Source organism: Carassius gibelio, chromosome B13 (assembly GCF_023724105.1).
Source record: "Carassius gibelio isolate Cgi1373 ecotype wild population from Czech Republic chromosome B13, carGib1.2-hapl.c, whole genome shotgun sequence".
Lineage (NCBI taxonomy): Eukaryota > Metazoa > Chordata > Actinopteri > Cypriniformes > Cyprinidae > Carassius > Carassius gibelio.
Genome location: NC_068408.1, coordinates 1,527,427 through 1,547,745, shown reverse-complemented (window position 1 = coordinate 1,547,745; position 20,319 = coordinate 1,527,427). Strand labels below are relative to the sequence as shown.

Below are 20,319 nucleotides of genomic sequence, written 5' to 3'. Positions count from 1 at the left end.
TTACTTGTGTAAACTTTCTGCTAATATATATGTGAGTTTTTTGCAACGAAAATACAGGGATCATGAAATCAGGCTATCTCTGCATATTTTGCTTTCTGAAATCGGTAATTTATGCGGCAAAAGAGCGGCATATTTGAAAAAATGCGACCGCGCATAAATATGCAGCCTTTGGCTGATTATACATTAAATCAAGCGATCGCATAATCAGGTTTTTCTGGAGGGACTGTTTATAGCATGATTTTCCGCGGCCTGACCTCCCGCTGTATGCTATCTGAAACAGTCAGAATGGAGCACGAGAAATATTTTTGTTGTCGAGTAGTCGTGACATGACCTAATGTAAGAGCCTGCAATAACACAGTCTCACAGTTTGAGACTGTAATTCAGCTCTCCAGATGAAATTCAGGAGAAGACGACCCCAAACAGCGTTCAGAGCGGAGCCAGCCAAACCTAAATAATATGGTGAATAAGAGAGTTTCTCCGCCATCTCGTATTGTGTCCCAAATATATTTATTTGAATAAATTCATTGTATAACGGTAATTACATAATATGACTTTTCAAAGCTGAAGTGATTCCCTTAATTTATTTGTTAGAATATGTATAACTCAATATTTTAAATAATTGCAAAAGCTCAATAATCAATAAATGTCTACTGATCAATCAGCAAAATAATCGATGACTAGATTAAGCTTTCTAATAATCGTTAGATTAAGCGATTATCAAATAATCGTTTATTGCAGCCCTGTGTGTGTCTGTGTGTGTGTGTGTGTGTGTGTGTCTGTGTGTGTGTGTGAGAGTGTCTGTGTGTGTGTCTGTGTGTGTGTCTGTGTCTGTGTGTGTGTGTGTGTGTTTGTGTGTGTGTGTGTGTGTGTGTGAGAGTGTGTGTGAGAGTGTGTGTGAGAGTGTGTGTGTGTGTGTGTGTGTGTGTATCATGACTGGCAGGTGGGCAGTCGAGCAGACAGCAGTTCTCTGTGACGCTCTTTAGTCTGAAAGAGAGCAGACTTTTGGGAAGTGGGGCTCGTCCCCGTTTCATACATCCAGACCTACTTATTCTACATGCCCCATATATACCCCCCCACACACACACACACACACACACGTACAGAGAGAGACAGAAATAACTGTGGCCTGATATATACCATTAATGTCATTAACGATGAATCATACTGTAATGTAAGATCTTGATCACACCGCTAACACAAAAATTTTAATTGTTGTATTTTATATTATCCATTAAACAAATTAAAATAACACCATAGCATCTGTCTAAGGAGGACTACATACTCTCTCTTTATTCTAGATGCAGTTATTTCTTATATTCAAACACATTGAGACTTTGAGTGACACAACAGCAATGCAATGAAAGCCAACACGTGTGTAGACCAGCACTGACACGCGTGTGTAGAATCACAGACGCAGAGAGGCATTCTGGGTAGTGTGTGTTTAACACTGAGCCTGACACACTGAGTAATGCAGGATTCAGTGATTCCTCTCTGCTGTTTCTAGGTGTGAAACACTGATCTATTTGAGTGAGAGCATCTGATCATCACACGCACAGCACTCTGGGTAATGCTGGTTCTCCATACATGGTGCCAAACGCTGGAATACTGACACCGCTCCAGCAGATCTCTCTAACACTTCCCCATGAATGAAGAAAGCCAGATACACACAGGATCAGAACAACAACACTGAAGCATTCTGGGAACTACAGTCCACTGCGCTGTTACATAACGAGGATAACAACACAGCATTACGAGATTTAGCTCATAATATTTGGATTTTAATAAAAAGTCAGAATTATGAGAAGACTGTTCAAAATTCAAGACAAAAAGAATAAAGCTGCAGAAAAAATAAGATTATTTTGAGAGTCAAAATTATGAGAATAAACTCAAATCTAGACGGTTGCAAAAAAGTTAACAAGTAAAAATGATGAGAATAAAGTCAAAAAGTTAAATAACAAGAAGAAAGTTGTAACAATATAAGATAAAAATCCAATTACAAAAAATTAAGATAAGAATAAAAAGTCATATTTTTGAGATAAAACAGGAATAAGATCAAAAGACTAAGAATTATTTTAATGGGTTTTTTTTGGCAAATGTCAAAATTACCTGATTAAAAATGTAGATGATGAGAATAGTCACAACAATGTGAGATTAAAGTCATATTTGAAAAAATAAAATAAAAAAACGAGAAAACTAATTGCAATGTTTTGAGAAATGTCAAAATTATGAGAATAGTCAAAATTCTTAGAGAATAGTCACAGCAATATGATTAAAATTCCAAAGTCCAAATTATAAGAATAAAATTAAAAATGTAAGATAGTCAATGTTTTGAGAATAAAGACAAAATAACAGAAACAGACCAAAATCTTAGATAACAAGAAGAGTTCCATCAATATGAAAAAAGATCATCAAAATTGCAAAAATAAATTCAGGCAAATGATGAGAAAAGTAAAAAAGCTGATTTTTTTTAAATATGAACTAAAAACGAATTATTCTAAAGGTTGTTTACTTAAAGAAAATATATACATAATCTAAATAAAATAAAGTATCTGGTTGTGCTGGTGTGTTGTGATTGGTCAGTTCAGCGGTGATCCAGTAACAGCTGGTCACTGCACAGCACCTTAGAGAACTACTACTAACCTAGTTAATATAAGCATCACTAAATTAACTAGTGAAGGACAACCCCACATCACTGTTCAGTAGCATTTGTGTTCTGAACATTACTACAACAAGTCTTACATTCCTGAGGAAAGGCAAGTCCAAACCTGCACGACTTCTGCTTCTCTGAGCCGATCGCAGCTCTTACACAGCTGTTACACAAAACTACAACATTTAGACTAAAATTAGTCAATTACCATACCATAAATTAAATTTAAAAAACTCATGGAAATTAACAAACAGAAATTAAGTTTAATAATTACTACAACTAAACTTTTTTTTAAAACCAATAAAAAATATTTTACAAATAAATACAAATAAAAGAAAAAAATTAATATTTGATGAAGACCATAAACAAACTAAAACCAAAATAATTTAAAGCCATTTTAAAATATTAAAAGAATTAATAAAAATGTATAATCAGAATAAATGATAGAATATATACAAATAAACACCAATTCTAAATGTTAATACAAATATTAACCATAGCATCAAAAGTAGTAACAATAGTAAGCGTTTAAAATGAATAAACATAAAAAAAATATTGAATTTAAACCTTAAACTTAAAAAAAAACACTCAATTAAAAACTTATTTTAAAAGTAGGTATAATTTGAAGTAGTAAAATTATTTAAAATCATAAACAAATTTTAAAAAATCATTAAGAATGATTTAAATCAAACATGAAAACTGAAAATATACAAAAAGCTGATTCAAAATATTAATAAAATGCTATTCATCTTTTGATAATGTTTCAATTAATAATTTTTTGTTTCATTTACATACAGTAACTTATAGTAATAACAATTTAGAGAAATACGTGGAAATAACGGTCATGAAAAAGTAACGATCCTAAAAGCTATTCTTAACATTCTTTAATAAAAATGCTTTATTTTTCTTCTTTTGGTGTAGGGCAGAAATATGAGCCAGGCGTGTGTTTTTTGACAGGTTTAATGAGATTCTCATCACAAACAGCAGTTTAGAGGAGAATTGCATGTTTTACAGGATTCTCCATATGGAATCACAACATTTCTGTTTGGTTTCAGACGTCAAAAAGCAATGTTTAATGAAAACTAGAGCCAAAGCCACAAACACAGAGCCCTTCAGAGCAGATTTAGCCTGCATTACCCACGTGCACGCAGTAAATAAACACCTGACTGTCGTGCTCCATCACAAAAAACTGATTTCAGCTCTAGTACTATTCATGACATACTTCACTAACACCACTTATAACTCTCGTCTCTTAAAGGGATAGTTCAACATCAAGGTTTCCCAACATCCTTCAAAATAACTATTTCTGGGTAAATTGAACCTGGTTTGTTATTAGTGTACATTAAGTTCACACTGGCAGAATGCTTTGGAGATGTGTTTTATCGTTCTCTGTTTCCTACGGTCATTATTCTGAAGTGTTCTTGCCCTTTTAATGAACCGCTCCTTCTGCATCAGGCATGATCAGACACAGACTCACAATCAGCTAAAACTACCATCAGTTCCTCACAATTTCTTCTTAATTGACCAACAAAAACAAGAAAAAGAAGACGCACACATACTGCTCTTCTAGTGAAGGACCAGCACCGCAGCATCATTAACAAAACAAACTCCTACAGGACAACCCTTCAGAGATAAAATACATACGTTGTTTTTTCAAATTCAAGACTTTTTAGGATAGGAGTTGAATGATGTTCTTTTCTTCCTGTGACGGGGTGTTCAGAGAGAAAATATGAGATTTTACACTGATTTAAATGCCAGATATTGTTTATTGTGTAACCAGAATAACGGCCAGGGAGAAGATTTATACATGAGGGATATTTGTAATAATGAACAAGTCAGAAATTCACCAGGACTCTTGTTTTGAGATGCATCGATGCTTTACTACTTCAGCTGCTCGTTCAGTAAAGAGAAGAGACGTGAAATATGCATCTTACAACAAACCACTACATATTATAATATAGGGCTGGGTGACAGGCCAAAACATTATCACAAAGTTTTTTATTGTTGTTGTTTTTTTCAGTTGAAATCCATAATTATCACATTTTTATTTCTTTCAAGTTTAAAGGCAGATTTTGCACCAATGTGGAAGTTGTAAAAACCAGACGGTTAATTAAGGTTTTAAACTATTTTTTGTGATCAGGAAATGACAAACACTCCACGGTTTTTGAATTCTTAGTCATTTTTCCTTTACAAAATAAAGATCTAAACAGAAGGAAGAAAAAAAAACTAAGTTCTGTTGTAATTTTATCTACAAATGTATTCTTATTGTGTAAAATGTATGTTTTAAATATTTATTATTATGTAAAATGTATTATTATTCCAAGCATATTTGATTATAATATATCCTGTAATTTTTTAACTCTCGTGTTTAAAAACAGGAAAATAGATGCACTACAGTTGTTCAAAATCAAATGACAAACTGTAAAATAATAAGTTAAGAGAGAGCTCTCTGTTATGAACGCTAGAATCATTCGAGATGCTAGCAGTGTGCAAAGCTACATCTGCATCACTGTTACAATCAAATTTAAGAGCTTTTGAGACATTTTTTAGACCTCCAAAAATTAATTGATACTGTATGAGCAGGCTAGGGTGATGTCTACGTAATATATTAAATTGTAAAATGATTGTAAAAAAATATATTACAGTTCAGGTGATTCAGATGACATGATTCACAAAAAAACTTTCTAGATGGTAAACCTCACATTTCAGCTTTTAAAGTTATTATAGTTATTATATTAATTGAAACGGGGTTATATGGGCAGAAAGTGCACAGATGAACCCCTGTTTCTGCAGTAAATCTCTGGTAAATGATGGTGATCTGACGGTTTTCTGTGTTCCTCGCTGGACTCGAGCACTTCACACTGGATCACACAGATCTGTTATACTGTTATACTGAGAGGAACACATCTGAACCTTACTCTGTGTAAGAAATCACATCATCTCACAGAAGGATCTGTTTCAAACACTCAACTGCTGTTATGAAGTGCGTTAGGAGTAAAAACATGGTATTAAATGAGGTATTTTCACAGGCTTTCAGATGAAGCAGCATTTACAGAGCCATAGCTCACTGAGAAGCTGCACAACAGCGATCATTATCACAAACTATTTCATAATCGTGCAATATCATCTACAATCATCTATTTGGCTAGGAAGCGGGTCAAACAGAAAATGCAAACTGCGTTAATTGCACGTTTAAATGATTTTGCATGTAACAGTTTTGACAGCCCTAATATGTCAAGTCAACCTGATCTCAAAAGCGAGGCTGAAAGATAATAATGGACAGTCATTATCAATTCTATTAGCTCTGTTTCTAGAAGTCTCCGTGTTTCTCTCCACACAACCCACACGCGGCTCAGAGGAACACTGTGGTGACGGTAATTCCCAAAACCACTTCAGATAATGCCTCGTGCTCATTTACCATGCAGCTCACGGTAATGTAAGATCCATCTCCAGAAACATTCTGAGACGAGAGGACCGTTATTCTCCAATCAGCTCCTGCTTTAGAAAAACTCATTTGATGATTCGGAGCATAACAGCATCTTCAGCTCATGCGCTTGGACTCGATTGATAAAAACACTCATCACTGGCTGAACGACCCTCAGATCCAAAAATAGGAGCACACTAGATACATACTCCGAATCACAACACACACGTGTGCAGAATGAATGGAAAGATGTCTGACAAATAAAACATGCAGATGACACACGGCACAGATGAACTCTGATAAGATGAGCTATTTATAACTGATCAAGATGGGGTTTGTGGATAAACAGCAAGACGCCACACAAGCAGACAGAAATAATGGAGACACTCGGAGAGTATGAGGTGAAGAACCGGCCCAGATCTCTGCTGAAACCTGAAGACCTTGCTACTAAAGTTCTCGTTAAGTTTAGAACATCCAAATGTTCTCTGAAAACTCCAAACGTTTAAGTGTTTTAAAACGTTTCCTTTTGGTCATGCAAACATTCCATTTTGCAAATATTACAGGAACGTTACTTTTGAATGTTTTCTGAAGATTCCGAAAAACAAGCAGAAACATTTAAAAATCGTTTGATGAATGTCCAACTGAAATGTTCTGGAAAACGTTCTATGATGTATAAATTGTGTTTTTGAGCACGTCATTAAAGTCCAGATGAATTTGTACAAATCTTCTATTAATGTTAGTATACGAACATTTGTTCGTAACTTTGAAAGAACCCTTCCAGAATGTTGTCTGTTAGCTGGAATGTGGGAGATGAAAAATCTGTCATTATTTTAACCTTGTTATTAAAAAATAAGAAATTAAAGGTCCCCTTGTTCGTGATTCCATGTTTTAAACTTTAGTTAGTGTGTAATGTTGTTGTTAGAGTATAAATAATATATGTAAAATTCTAAAGCTCAAAGTTCAATGCCAAGCGAGATATCTGATTTAACAGAATTCGCCTACAAAAAACGACCCGTTTGGACTACAACCCTCTAGTTCCTGTAGTAATGACGTCACTAAAACAGTTTTTTTAACTAACCTCCGCACACATGAATACACAAACAGGGGGCGTGGCCTTGTTGCGCTCCGATGGAGAAGAATGAAGAGCTGTTTGTGTTTGTCGCTGTGTCGTTGAAACGCTGTTATTTTCATCTCTGAGTCCAATCATCTTTGTTTGGGCTTCCCAGGAACGCTGTACTTTGAGATTAATGGTTACAATTAGAGCTGAAACAACGAATCGATTTAATCGATTAAAATCGATTATTAAAATAGTTGTCAACTAATTTAGTAATCGATTCGTCGCTAAATAAATTTTATTTGCCATAAGCGGCTCATTTCGTGCATATTTCAAATCTGCGGTGACCAAAGTGTGGCAGTAATGAGCCACCGGAGGTTTTACTCAGCCAGTACAGCAGGTGAAGTAGCGAATAGCCAATAGCTGGCCTCGTTTTATGTCACGTGCTTCCCGAACAGCGTCTCTGCAGCATTCAGTGGGAAGTGGGAGTACTTTACTTTGAGCCTTCAAAATGAAGAGTAACCTGTAAACTCTGCACTACTGAACTGTTTAAGGGGCCGTTCACATATCGTGTCTTTTGCGTGCTCAAGTTCGTTATTTCCTATGTAGGCGCGCAGTATGCACTCTCATAATGGAAGCGACGCGGTCGCGACACGCACGCGGTGCGATGCGCCCGTTTTTCCAGGCGCGTCCACACCGCATCCATTTATCCTTTGCTGAAATTTCCGGGTCTTCATGGAGAGGGCACGTCATGGAGAGAGCACGTCATGGTTGCTTAGCAAAGGCAGACGCATCAGGGGCGCTTTGGAAAGAAGGAGAAAGCGGCGCGACTAGCGTTTTACACGCGTTTTTAGAAACGTTTGTTTTTAAATGTTTGAGTATATTTAAAATGCACTTCTTTTCTAAGTATTCACTGCTCTTTTTCACACAGCAGGTTTTTTGTGTGTGTCCCAAATTTTTTTCTGGACAACCTTCTGATGGATTTTACTTTAAATTGTGAGTTCCATTCAGGTTTCATGCCATTGGCACTTTTTTTTTTCCGAAGGATTGTTTACAATTTCACAGCATAAGCTATAAAGCTTTTCCCCAGTAAATAATAAAATACAATGCACTGCAATTTTATTGTTTTATCCTTATACTTCGTGAAAATATGTTCTCAAAGATTCCTTAAGCTTTGTTTGGGATGTTAAACTACTTTAGGAGCTCTAAGGACTGCCATGGTGAAAACAATATTTGAAATCTCCTTGTGAATTTTGCTAGAGTATGGGTCAGTGTTTTGATTGCAGAAGAGTTCGACAAAGGATTACTAACATAATAAAACAACTCCATGTATATTTTTGATGAAGATATGACAATGCAAAATGGTTAAAATCTCTTAAAAATCTATGCTGAATGATAAAGACCCTTTATTAATAATTTCATTGGGGAAAAAATGGAAAAAACTAAAATATAAGTACATAAACCGATTAATCGATTAATCGTAAAAATAATCGACAGATTAATCGATTATCAAAATAATCGTTAGTTGCAGCCCTAGTTACAATTGATGTTTAACTCGGTTCCCGAACATTATAATCCACATGTAAAACTATGTGCAGCACATTTTACTGAGGACAGCTTCCTCAATCTCAATCAGTTTAATGCCGGATTTGCACAAAGATTATTCCTGAAAGATGGAGCAGTTCTCTCTTTGTCTGGAGAAGGCGTTGTTTATGGACCACAACTGGTAAGTGTATTTTATTATTTAAGTTGGTGCGTTTAACAGTTTCTGTAACTTATTACACAAAGGGCAACGCTGTTTAGCTTTGTTAACTTGATGTTAGGGCTGTGCAAAAAAACGAACGCGGTTTTCATGCGCATCTCGTCAGTAAAAACACTCCTCCTGTGGTTATAAATACATCTCCAGCATGTGCGTTCTAGCCCAATCACGTTTCCAGGAAGGCGGCCTGCTCTCAGCTGCTGGCGAATCACAGCACAGGAAGCGCTGGCCCAATCAGAACTCGTTACGTATTTCTGAAGGAGAGGCTTCATAGAACAAGGAAGTCATCGGCCCGTTTTTATGACAGTGAAAACAGCGGTGTACAGATAGGTGAATTGTGTGAAAAATACTGTGTTTTTACATGCGAAACATGAACACATGTTATACTGCACATTGTAAACACAATCAAAGCTACAAAAAAGCGCGTAAAACGGTACCTTTAAAATTCATTTTTATTTTCCATCTACATGTAATTGTCAAACAAAATCGCTCCACTAACTCTAAAATTATTTGTTATTTCCAAATATAGCGATCCGAGTAACCAGGTAAAAACTTCCTTTGTTTTATATCACAGTATATCATCAGCGTATCAGTTTCTTCGTGGCATTGCTCTCCAATGTTAACAGCCCACTGGGATCAGAAGCAGAGCTGTTATCTCTTATATGATAACATGTCCAATTGAAGACACCTGATATCATCTCTGCTGCATCTGTTCTGTTATTATAACCCAGAAGCAGAGCACAAATAAAGCAGCGAGTCAGTGTCAACAATTACCATCATCAGATAAGACTCGTGTTCATACACCTCCCTCAGCGACAAAGTGCATCTGCTGTTGTCTCTCACAGATTAGTTTAGATCTGTTTAAACGCTGCTTGATCTGTGCAGATTTCTCTCCTGATTCAGACCAGAACACGTCTTCACTGGAGGAAGTGTTATTATGGATTATAGACTCTATGTGTTTGAGTTAAAATCATCTTAATGCTGGATGTGTTTCAGGTTTTGTCTTCTCCAGATGTTCACTGATGGACTGGAGTGCTGTGGATTATTGTGATGTTTTTATCAGACTCTCATTCTGACGGCACCCGTTCACTGCAGAGCATCCATCTTCCCAGAAACACTTCCAGAGCATCTGATCAAGAAGAAACCAGGAGAAAAAAAGACTACAGTATACGACTTCAACCGCTTTATAACAGCACTTGCCAAAAACAACCGTGGCAGCCGTCCAGCCCTAAACACCTCATCTTGTGATCGCTGACAAGGGCCTCATTTACTTCATTCACGTAATTTGGAAATATCCGTGCATTTGTGGCTTGTGCAGCACAAAAGGCCCATTGAGAGACGAGACGAGACGTCTGAACATGTTAAACACTCAGGTGTATTTGTGCAGGACTCTATAAGCTGGTTCTGGCCACGCTCTCGTGTAAAACAAGTAATGGATAAACAGAGATATTCATAAGACAGCACTTCAGCGGTCACCAACTATTAATAACTCGAGATAGTACGGGACAGTTCCTCTCCACACGCGTAAGAAAACACAGTTTGCTTTCAAACAAACAGATCTGGCTTAAACTTCTCAGAAAGAATTACAGACGCTCAAGTACTGCCTCGTTTACAGACAACCAAGCGTTTGAATATCTTTAATGGTTCAGATAACATAAGCCCTTATTGTTTATTCAGAGGAATTCATTTGCTTAAACCCCAGCTCGCCCTGATCTACCACAGGTTTGCCTAATCATTTCCATACAGCACATAACCGGTGAGATTTCTAGTGATCACGAGCTCTAGTTTTACAGCTTTTTAACAGTTTGAGATGCACAGAAGAGTAAATATGAGTGATGTCACAGATCGGCTTGTGCGTGACGGATCCGGAGTATGAGAGCATCCTTTCACTGATATCTGACGACCCCAGCGTGACATTTCACACATGTTAGTGCACAACCAGCTATTCTTGAGCAAAGAAAGTCGTGTAACACAGTGTCTCGCGCCCTGTGGCCCACTCATTTTCATGCCATTTTCATTTTGGGGATTACCAGATGAGGAGTTTGAATGGGGATCGCAATCACAGTGAAAAAAGAATATACACTGTTTAGAAAGAAAAAAAAAGTTATAGGATATTCTCTATTAATTTTACAGACATGTCTGTCAATCTAAATCACACTTAAACACAGTGCAAGATTCAAAACACAGGAAAAAAAATCTATACGGAATACCTTTATATTGATATTGTGCCTTATTTTTTAATTTTCTAGAGTGTTTATCATAATAATAAATAGCAATAATATTAAATAATATCATTTTGATTGTCATTTATAATAAAAATACACTTTTGAATTATAATAAATTATAAAAATAATAATATATATATATATATATATATATATATATATATATATATATATATATATATATATATATATATATTATTTTTATTTATTTTTTTGTCTATCCACTTCCACTTACAAACAAAGATTATGTCAGACAAGCTTAAAAAGACATTTTTTGATCCATAACCAGTACAGTTTAACCGGTGTAAACCAATGATCGATCAATCAATCAATCAATCAGACTGATCAATACAGCATCAGACACTGTTGGGAAACAAAGTGGAAACTTTCCATTTGGGATTTTTTACATATGGATGTGCAATATAGAATCTAAATATAGACTCACGGAGCACGTAATATTAATACATTTATTTTTTAAAGAAAACCACATATGCTTATATACGCTACTTTATAGAATTAATAAAGTCATCGCAACTGGACAAACACATTTACTAAAATACAACTCACTGTTTGACAGTTAAACTAACAGCTGTGTGTTATCCAGTGACTAGTACAAACGGACATTGATACATCAACAAACAGCTGTCAATCAATCAGACTGATCATCAGAGACCGTTATAACCGTTAAACTCTGAGGAGACACGAGAAGCTGCACGATTCGGTTAATTAATCCATCAACCATCATTAATCAGCACACTTTACCTCAGATTACTGCAGCAGGACGCGCTTTAAGAACACTACTGTGGAGAAAACACAGTTATTAGTAATATTAAAGACTTACATCTTCAAACAGCGATCCGACGTTGGCGGTGACCAGCAGGATTCCCGCCATCATTAATGAGCTGAGGAGCCGGACTAATGAGCTAATCTGAGCTGGTTCTGGTTCTGGAGTCGAGCAGTGGTTCGTGGGGTTGTCTAAACGCTGCGGGTTCGAGTCTCGATCAGCTGGGCTCCTGCATACTGCGCGTCTAGTACGCGGAATCAGAGCGCGCTGCGTGACGTTACTCAACGCGTTCGGGCTTTACTTCTCCGCCGTCTCCGTCATGATCTGAAGAAGTCCCCGGTTTAATCCGCGGCGTGCGCCGGTCTGCGGAGCGCGTTTCGCTGGCGTTCGGTTCGCATTGCTCGCATTTGTTGAGGAGGACACGCCGCTGCTGGAGAGAGTCCTGCGCTGCTCTGCGATGACGTCACGGAGCCAATGGGAAAACGCGACTCTTAAAGGGGCAACGCGTTACGGATGCTGCCGCTTTAAGAGCTATATGTTCCATTGGCTAGTGACCGTGAGGGATTTAAAACGGCAACACAGCGGTGCCCCTTTAAAATAAATGTGTGTGTGTGTGTGTGTGTGTGTGTGTGTGTGTGTGTGTGTGTGTGTGTGTGTGTGTGTGTGTGTGTGTGTGTGTGTGTGTGTGTGTGTGAGAGAGAGAGAGAGTGATAATATATAAATGCAAAATAATAAATAAATGATTCTAACAATGGGAGAATAAATAAAAGAATAAATAGCTTCATTAAGTATAGTTCTGATATTATTTTCTTATGACATTTCCCCTCTTTATTTGTTATTTCTTTTATACATTTTTACTTTATTTTTTCTTGTTTTTTATATTTATTTATCTATAATTTATCATTATGTATCTTATTTATCTATGTATTTATCTATTCAGTCATTACAGGGAAAAAATAGTTTTTTTTTATATATTTTGCAAAAGAAAACTTTTAAATTGTAATGATGTTGACTATGTTTTAATGGATTTTTTCATCAAATCTCTCATAATTGACCAGATCTCTTGATTGGCATGTTGCATGAATTCTGTGAAATAATCTTGAAGTGATTCAAATAAAGACAGTGCCTATGAATGCACTCATTTAATCTAAAGTGATGGGATTTCATGCCATCTGTTTATTAACGAGTACATCAGTCCATACATGACAGCAGGCTGGTGATGATCGAGTCTGAGACGAAGCTGCCGTGTGGCTCAATGGTATTCGGTTGAGAAAAGCAGGACATTATAACACCGTCACAACATATTCACAGACTCCACAGCTGGGACTGACAGCACATGAGTGTGTGTGTGTGTGTGTGTGTGTGTGTGTGTGTGCACTATTGTACTAGCCACAGTTTACACTTGATATGCTTGTGCAGCCTCTTCCAGCTTTGATTTTACCTGCCTTGCATCCCAGAAAGCCTTTTTGAATCAGGAGAGAAATCTGCACAGATCAAGCAGCATTTAAAGCCAAAAACAACTCTAAATAAACATGTGTCTGGATTTTAATATGAGAGTCAACAGCAGATGCACTTTTTCACTGGAGGAAGTGTTATTATGGATTATAGACTCTATGTGTTTGAGTTAAAATCATCTTAATGCTGGATGTGTTTCAGGTTTTGTCTTCTCCAGATGTTCACTGATGGACTGGAGTGCTGTGGATTACTGTGATGTTTTTATCAGACTCTCATTCTAACGGCACCCATTCACTGCAGAGCATCCATTGATGAGACACTGATGCAGTGCTGCATTTCTCCAAACCTGATGAAGACACAAACAATCTCTGATAAACTGAGAGTTCCCCCAAAATTTTGTGTAGACTATTCCTTTAATGGGTCTTTACACAAAATAATTCTATATCAATGCCTTTGAGGTTGCCCTTGTTCTCTGTTCGTGTCTTCAGGCAGCGCAGCAGTGACACTTCAGACAGAGATCCATCGCTGAAAACAAAGCAGGAGAATCAATCAGATTCAAATGAATCCAGTGGCTTTGAACTCCAGGCTGTTCTTCTGTCACTGTATGACATCAGCGCACAGGGATGTAAAATAGGCCTACTCCCTTCTAAACGAGTCTCAGCAGAGGCTCTAATGGAGATTATTGCAAAATCAGGACATTAATGCAAACCATCTGACTTATTACACGACTACATGCCAGATAAATAAACACATGGACAAGAAACCAGAACAGCTATTGAGACGATCTTTAATCTTTTTAAATAAATGTGCTTAAAAGGTTCTTCACAGAGATGCCAAAAAATAACTATTTTTGGTTGGAAAAAGAGGCATTCAATCAAAGGTTCTTTAGAGAACCATATGTTTCTTACCTTTTTATTATCTGAAGAACTTTCCTTCGCTAAAAAATAAACTTTTGTGAAACAAAAAAGATTCTTTGGATGTTAATGGTTCTTTATGAAATAAAGTTATTCCGTGGCATGATAAAACACTTGTATTTTTAAGAGTGTAGACACAAATAATCACTGAAATGAAAGAACCACACTGCAACAACAACAAAAAAACAACAATAACAAAAAAACGTTTCTTACAAAGTGTTGTGGTATTGTCTTCCAATACAAATCTTCTTCTTAAATCAAATTCATTTAAAAAGCAAGACTCAAGAATCTGATGACATGATGCTTTTACTTGAAAGCAAAGACAAATTCCTTCATAAAAGTCATAAGATATGTGATGAGTGATTTTTTGACTAATGTTAGTATTTTGCATTACACAAAGCTTTCGGTGAGGATATAAAACGAATGTGGGCTGAACACACATGATTCAGTGGAAATGGAGTAAAAACACAGTGTGTAAAGGGGTTCGTCTCTGTGTAAACACTGATAACATTCCCAGGTAACGTGTTCATCTGCAAATACTACACTGCTTCCCAGAGCAGGATATCCCAGAGAGAAACACAGCAGGGCGGGGGAAACCAGATCGAGACGTTTATTTTAGCATGCCTGTGTGTGTGTGTGTGTGTGTGTGTGTGTGCAAACACGCATGCGCTCACACCCCGCCCACCGCTGCCTGAGTAATGGAAAATCTGATGGAAGAATTCCAGTCTGGGAGAAAAAAATGTGAACTTTCACCCTTCTCTACAGGCCGACCAGATTTAACCGGCCAAAAATAGAAAAACCTGGAAATCAGCAGCAGCGAGTGTGTTCTCTGTGATTCAGCCCTTCTGAAAGCACAATAAACACTTTCACTTGTGGATCAGAGTCAGAAGTTGAGTAACGTGGGAAACTGAGAGGCTTTGAGGCACATGTTAATGACACCGATGCATTCGATCAAGACACACTTTTTGTGTTTCATGTGTTTACACTTTTGCCTGTTGCTACATGGAACAACTACTCAATCCACTGACTCTGTCTGGTTTAGCTAAAGCTGAGCTTCCTTTGCTTTTAAAGACAATATAAAATGACACTGACCACACATTTGACACATGATGTAAGCTATTTCTCAGTGAAACAGGATATTCCATGAGGAAAAATATGTAGGATAATAAAATAACATATTATTCGTCATTTAATAGTTGCTTTATGTAACAGGAAAAACTTTTAATTGCAATTTTTTTAAGACTGGTAATTGCTTTTAGCTAAGAGTTTTCTCTTAAAACCTATTCACAAAGCTGCTGAGACAAACTTTTACTAAGGAATAGAGAGAAGTCTTAAACTCAGAGTGAGGGGGAGGGGCTGAGCTCCCTGCTATGGATGATGTCAGCGTGCTCATTAACTATGCACACAGTGATTGGTTGATAACTTCTGTTAGAGATTTATTTATAGAAATATCATGTTGCCATTTTCAAATAAAGGTTTAAAAAAATGTTTACTTTAATTCCCACATTCAAAAAAGATTTTAAAATGCAGACTTAGTGTCACTGATTAAACAAGTATATGTTCAGCTTATTGTCAGCCGCTTACATGTGTGCTTCTCAAGAACAATTAGCGGATATACATATAAACTGCCTTTTTATTAACAGAGTATAATAATCATGGTTGGCAGTAATACATGCAAACATTAAAATAAATAAAAATAATAATAAAACCTCTCGAGAACAGCTGTTATTTATTGCCCATCTAGTTAAGGAAAATAAGGATATAATCAAAGGAAAAATAGGAGTTGGGATAACCTCCAAAACCAAAGGCTATGCCTCATTATCATTAAATGTTTCTAAATTGTTTCTGTTCAGATGCAGAATGGGAGCAACAGCTATTTTAGAGTTTGTGGCTTGGTCTTATTGACCTAGGACTCCTCTTCACTGACCCTAATGTTTCACAGATTTAGGAGCTAGTTTTAGTGCTAAAAGACTTTGTAAAAAACTCAAAATATACTCAATGATGTAGGAGTCCTGAATGTACGACTGTCACGCTCATTATTTTAAAGATTTTCTCTTAAATTGGCAAGTATTGATCTACTTTCAGCCTTAAGATGTTTTGTGAATATGGGCCCTGAGTTTATGTCTCATAAATCTGAGTTTATATCTCATAAATCTGAGTTTATTTTACGCAAGTTTCTGAGTTTATATCTCATAAATCTGAGTTTAAATCATGCAATTCTAAGTTTATATCTCATAATTCTGAGTTTATTTTACGCAAGTTTCTGAGTTTATATTTCATAAATCTGAGTTTATATATTTCGCAATTCTGGGTTTATATTTCACGCAAGCTTCTGAGTTTATATCTCATAATTCTGAGTTTATTTCACGCAAGTTTCTAAGTTTATATCTCATAATTCTGAGTTTATTTTACGCAAGTTTCTGAGTTTATATTTCATAAATCTGAGTTTATATATTTCGCAATTCTGGGTTTATATTTCACGCAAGCTTCTGAGTTTATATCTCATAATTCTGAGTTTATTTTACGCAAGTTTCTGAGTTTATATCTCATAATTCTGAGTTTATTTCACGCAAGTTTCTGAGTTTATATCTCATAATTCTGAGTTTATTTCACGCAAGTTTCTGAGTTTATATCTCATAATTCTGAGTTTATTTCACGCAAGTTTCTGAGTTTATATCTCATAATTCTGAGTTTATTTCACGCAAGTTTCTGAGTTTATATCTCATAATTCTGAGTTTATTTCACGCAAGTTTCTGAGTTTATATCTCATAATTCTGAGTTTATTTCACGCAAGTTTCTGAGTTTATATCTCATAATTCTGAGTTTATTTCACGCAAGTTTCTGAGTTTATATCTCATAATTCTGAGTTTATTTCACGCAAGTTTCTGAGTTTATATCTCATAATTCTGAGTTTATTTCACGCAAGTTTCTGGGTTTATATCTCATAATTCTGAATTTATTTCACGCAAGTTTCTGAGTTTATATCTCATAATTCTGAGTTTATTTTACGCAAGTTTCTGAGTTTATATCTCATAATTCTGAGTTTATTTCACGCAAGTTTCTGAGTTTATATCTCATAATTCTGAGTTTATTTCACGCAAGTTTCTGAGTTTATATCTCATAATTCTGAGTTTATTTTACGCAAGTTTCTGAGTTTATATCTCATAATTCTGAGTTTATTTTACGCAAGTTTCTGAGTTTATATCTCATAATTCTGAGTTTATTTTACGCAAGTTTCTGAGTTTATATCTCATAATTCTGAGTTTAAATCATGCAATTCTAAGTTTATATCTCATAATTCTGAGTTTATGTCATGCAAGTTTCTACAGTATCTCATAATTCTGAGCACATAACACTGCACACTGGTGGTGGTTGAGGAGATTCCCACCCTTTCATGTAAAGCTGAGTTTGAGTCCTCAGAAAAGCGCTATATATATGTAACAAATTATGAATATTATTAAAATAAAACTAGAAATATTAAAAATTAAATGTTAAATTAAATGAATATTATATTCAGGAAAACAAATCTGCAAATTTTATCTGTCAGGGTAACATTCCCTTTTCTGTTTAGTTTAACCTGATGTGTAATAACATTCAAAAATGAAAATAAAATACTATGTAGGCAAATCCGAAAAACCAAAAACTAAATGACAAAAAAGTACTAAAATAAATAAAATTAATTCAGAAAATATGAAAAAGAAGTATAATTCAAACTATTAATAAAACTATAACAGTATTTCAACGATACTAAAAGGGCAGTATCTTCTGCAGAGTCTCTCTGTGTTTCTCCTGGAGATTCAGTGACTGAGAACAGAAGACTATCCTCTGGGTTCGTTCTTGGGTCTGTGTGTGGAGTAAATCAGAACAGACCCCTGTTCAGCTCGGCTCTCTGTGACTATTTTCTGACTCTGGAGGCTCCAATTAACCTTGCATGTGATTTTAATTTAGCTGATGCACAAAGTCTCTGTTTCCAGCTTTAGCTGAGCCGTAAATCGGTGACATATTTCTTCTATTCCTGCGGGTTTGTGCTCAGAGTGACTGTCCTACTTCAGCTCTCACAGGACACCCGTAATATCCCTGCACCCGTGACTATTTTGGAAAGAAAATTAACAGTGTGGCCTACATTTTACTTATAAATATAAACTCATAGATGTAACATGCCTCTGAACATTGACATATACCACAATACATCATTCCAGGTCAGATCCTTATGGATGAGGCTCACAAAACACGTGCACATCATATTTCACCCCAAAATCCAAAAAAATACCTACAAATATAAATAAAAGGCATATTTTCAGGTTTTAGCTTCTTCATTGCTAACTAAAACTAAAAGTAAAACTGTTAAAAAAATAAAATATATATATATATTTTATATTATGCAATATACAAGTTAAACTTATTGTGAAATTTCCAGTTAAAATTTAGGTCAGTATATTGGTCAAAATAATAATAATATATTTATTTATTTTTTATGTTTTGGAAAGAAGTGACTTTTTTTCACCAAGACTATATTTATTTGAATAAAACAAAGTCTCCAATCAAAGCAGGGTTATTATAGTTAACTAAAACTAAAACCATTAAAAAAACTTTGTTACCTGAGATAAGAGATCAACAGAAATAAAATTATATATATATATATAAATCAACAAATAATAAAAATGACAAAAACACATAAGTAACTAAAACTTTAACAAAAATGTAAAACAAAATCGCAATATACATCAATTTAACCAGTATAAAAAAGAAACTAAGAAATATTACAAAAAAAAAAAAAAATACCGACAAGTAAATTTATTTCAGTGCATTAAAGAAATAAGAATACTATATTCTTAATAAAAAAAATATATCACAATGCAAACATATAAAAGCAAAATGCTAAAATGTTCATATTTTTAGCTGACAAAGACATATTGTAAGTTTTAATTTTTAGTAGATATGCATTTATTTATGAGTATACAATATAAATAAATATTCATTCATTAATTTTCATTTTCATTTATTCCTAACCCACACACGTCTTTATGTTCAATTTCATGAAACCTGTCCAGAACTAATTATAATAGAGTAAATAAAAATATATTTTGCATACTATGGGCTACTGAGAAACTATGAAAAACACTGACAGAAAAAAAAAAAAAAACATCTAAGTGGATTACAGTGATGAGCATATTATGAAGTTATTTAAAAAATAATAATGCAAAAAAAACTGTTAGACGAGCACAAACACTGAGATAGATCAGAAAATACAACTAAAACTGCTCATCGAGGCTGCATTTATTTGATAAAATATACACTAAAAAATATGAAATATTATTACAATGTAAATCATCTGTTTTCTGTGTGAATCTGTGTTAAAGTGTAATTTATTTCTGTGATGCTCCGCTGTATTTTCAGCATCATTCCTCCAGTCTTCAGTGTCACATGATCTTCAGAAATCAGAATAATATGATGATTTACTGCTCAAGAAACATGAAGATTATTATCAGTGTTGAACACAGTTGTGCTGCATGATATTTCTGTGGAAACTGTGATGCATTTAATTTTTCAGGATTCACAGATGAATAGAAAGTTCAAAAGAACAGCATTTATTTGAAATAGAAATCTTTAGTAATCTTTAGCATTATACAAGTTTTTGTGTCACTTTTGATCAGTTTAATGCATCCTTGATACATAAAAGTATTAATTTCTTATTAATTACATTAGCACAATAAAACCTAAATTAATATAATAAAGAATCATTCGTGCATTTGATATAAATGAGGCTGATGTTTTATTTGTGCTCTCATCAGTTTCACTTTAATGCCAGCAGAGGGAGCCACTCAAACACAGAAACACACTTCCCTTCAGTCAGAGATTAATCAGACTCTGAATCCATCAGTTACTGGCTTCTCATCAATCATGTTTTAGAGTCTCAAATCTGATCCTCAGGATCTTCTGAGGAGCGTTTGTTTCTTCAGCTCTCCATCACTGTGTTATATGTGCAGATCATTTACATCTCGACACATCACTGGAGATATAGAGTGATATTTAGATCAGTTCATATCAGTATCTGCT

General features: G+C 35.2%; 1 protein-coding gene across 1 annotated transcript in view; it reads right to left on the bottom strand.

The window, feature by feature from the left end:
• Positions 1 to 12,368, bottom strand: part of LOC127969953 (inositol polyphosphate-5-phosphatase A) — a 144,027-nt gene extending 131,659 nt beyond the window's left edge. Inside the window, exon 1 of the mRNA XM_052572126.1 lies at positions 11,951 to 12,368. Within this exon, the coding sequence (XP_052428086.1) occupies positions 11,951 to 12,004 (54 nt within the window). The 5' untranslated portion in view covers positions 12,005 to 12,368. The remainder of the gene's footprint in view (positions 1 to 11,950) is intronic.
• Between the last annotated feature and the right edge of the window lie 7,951 nt (positions 12,369 to 20,319).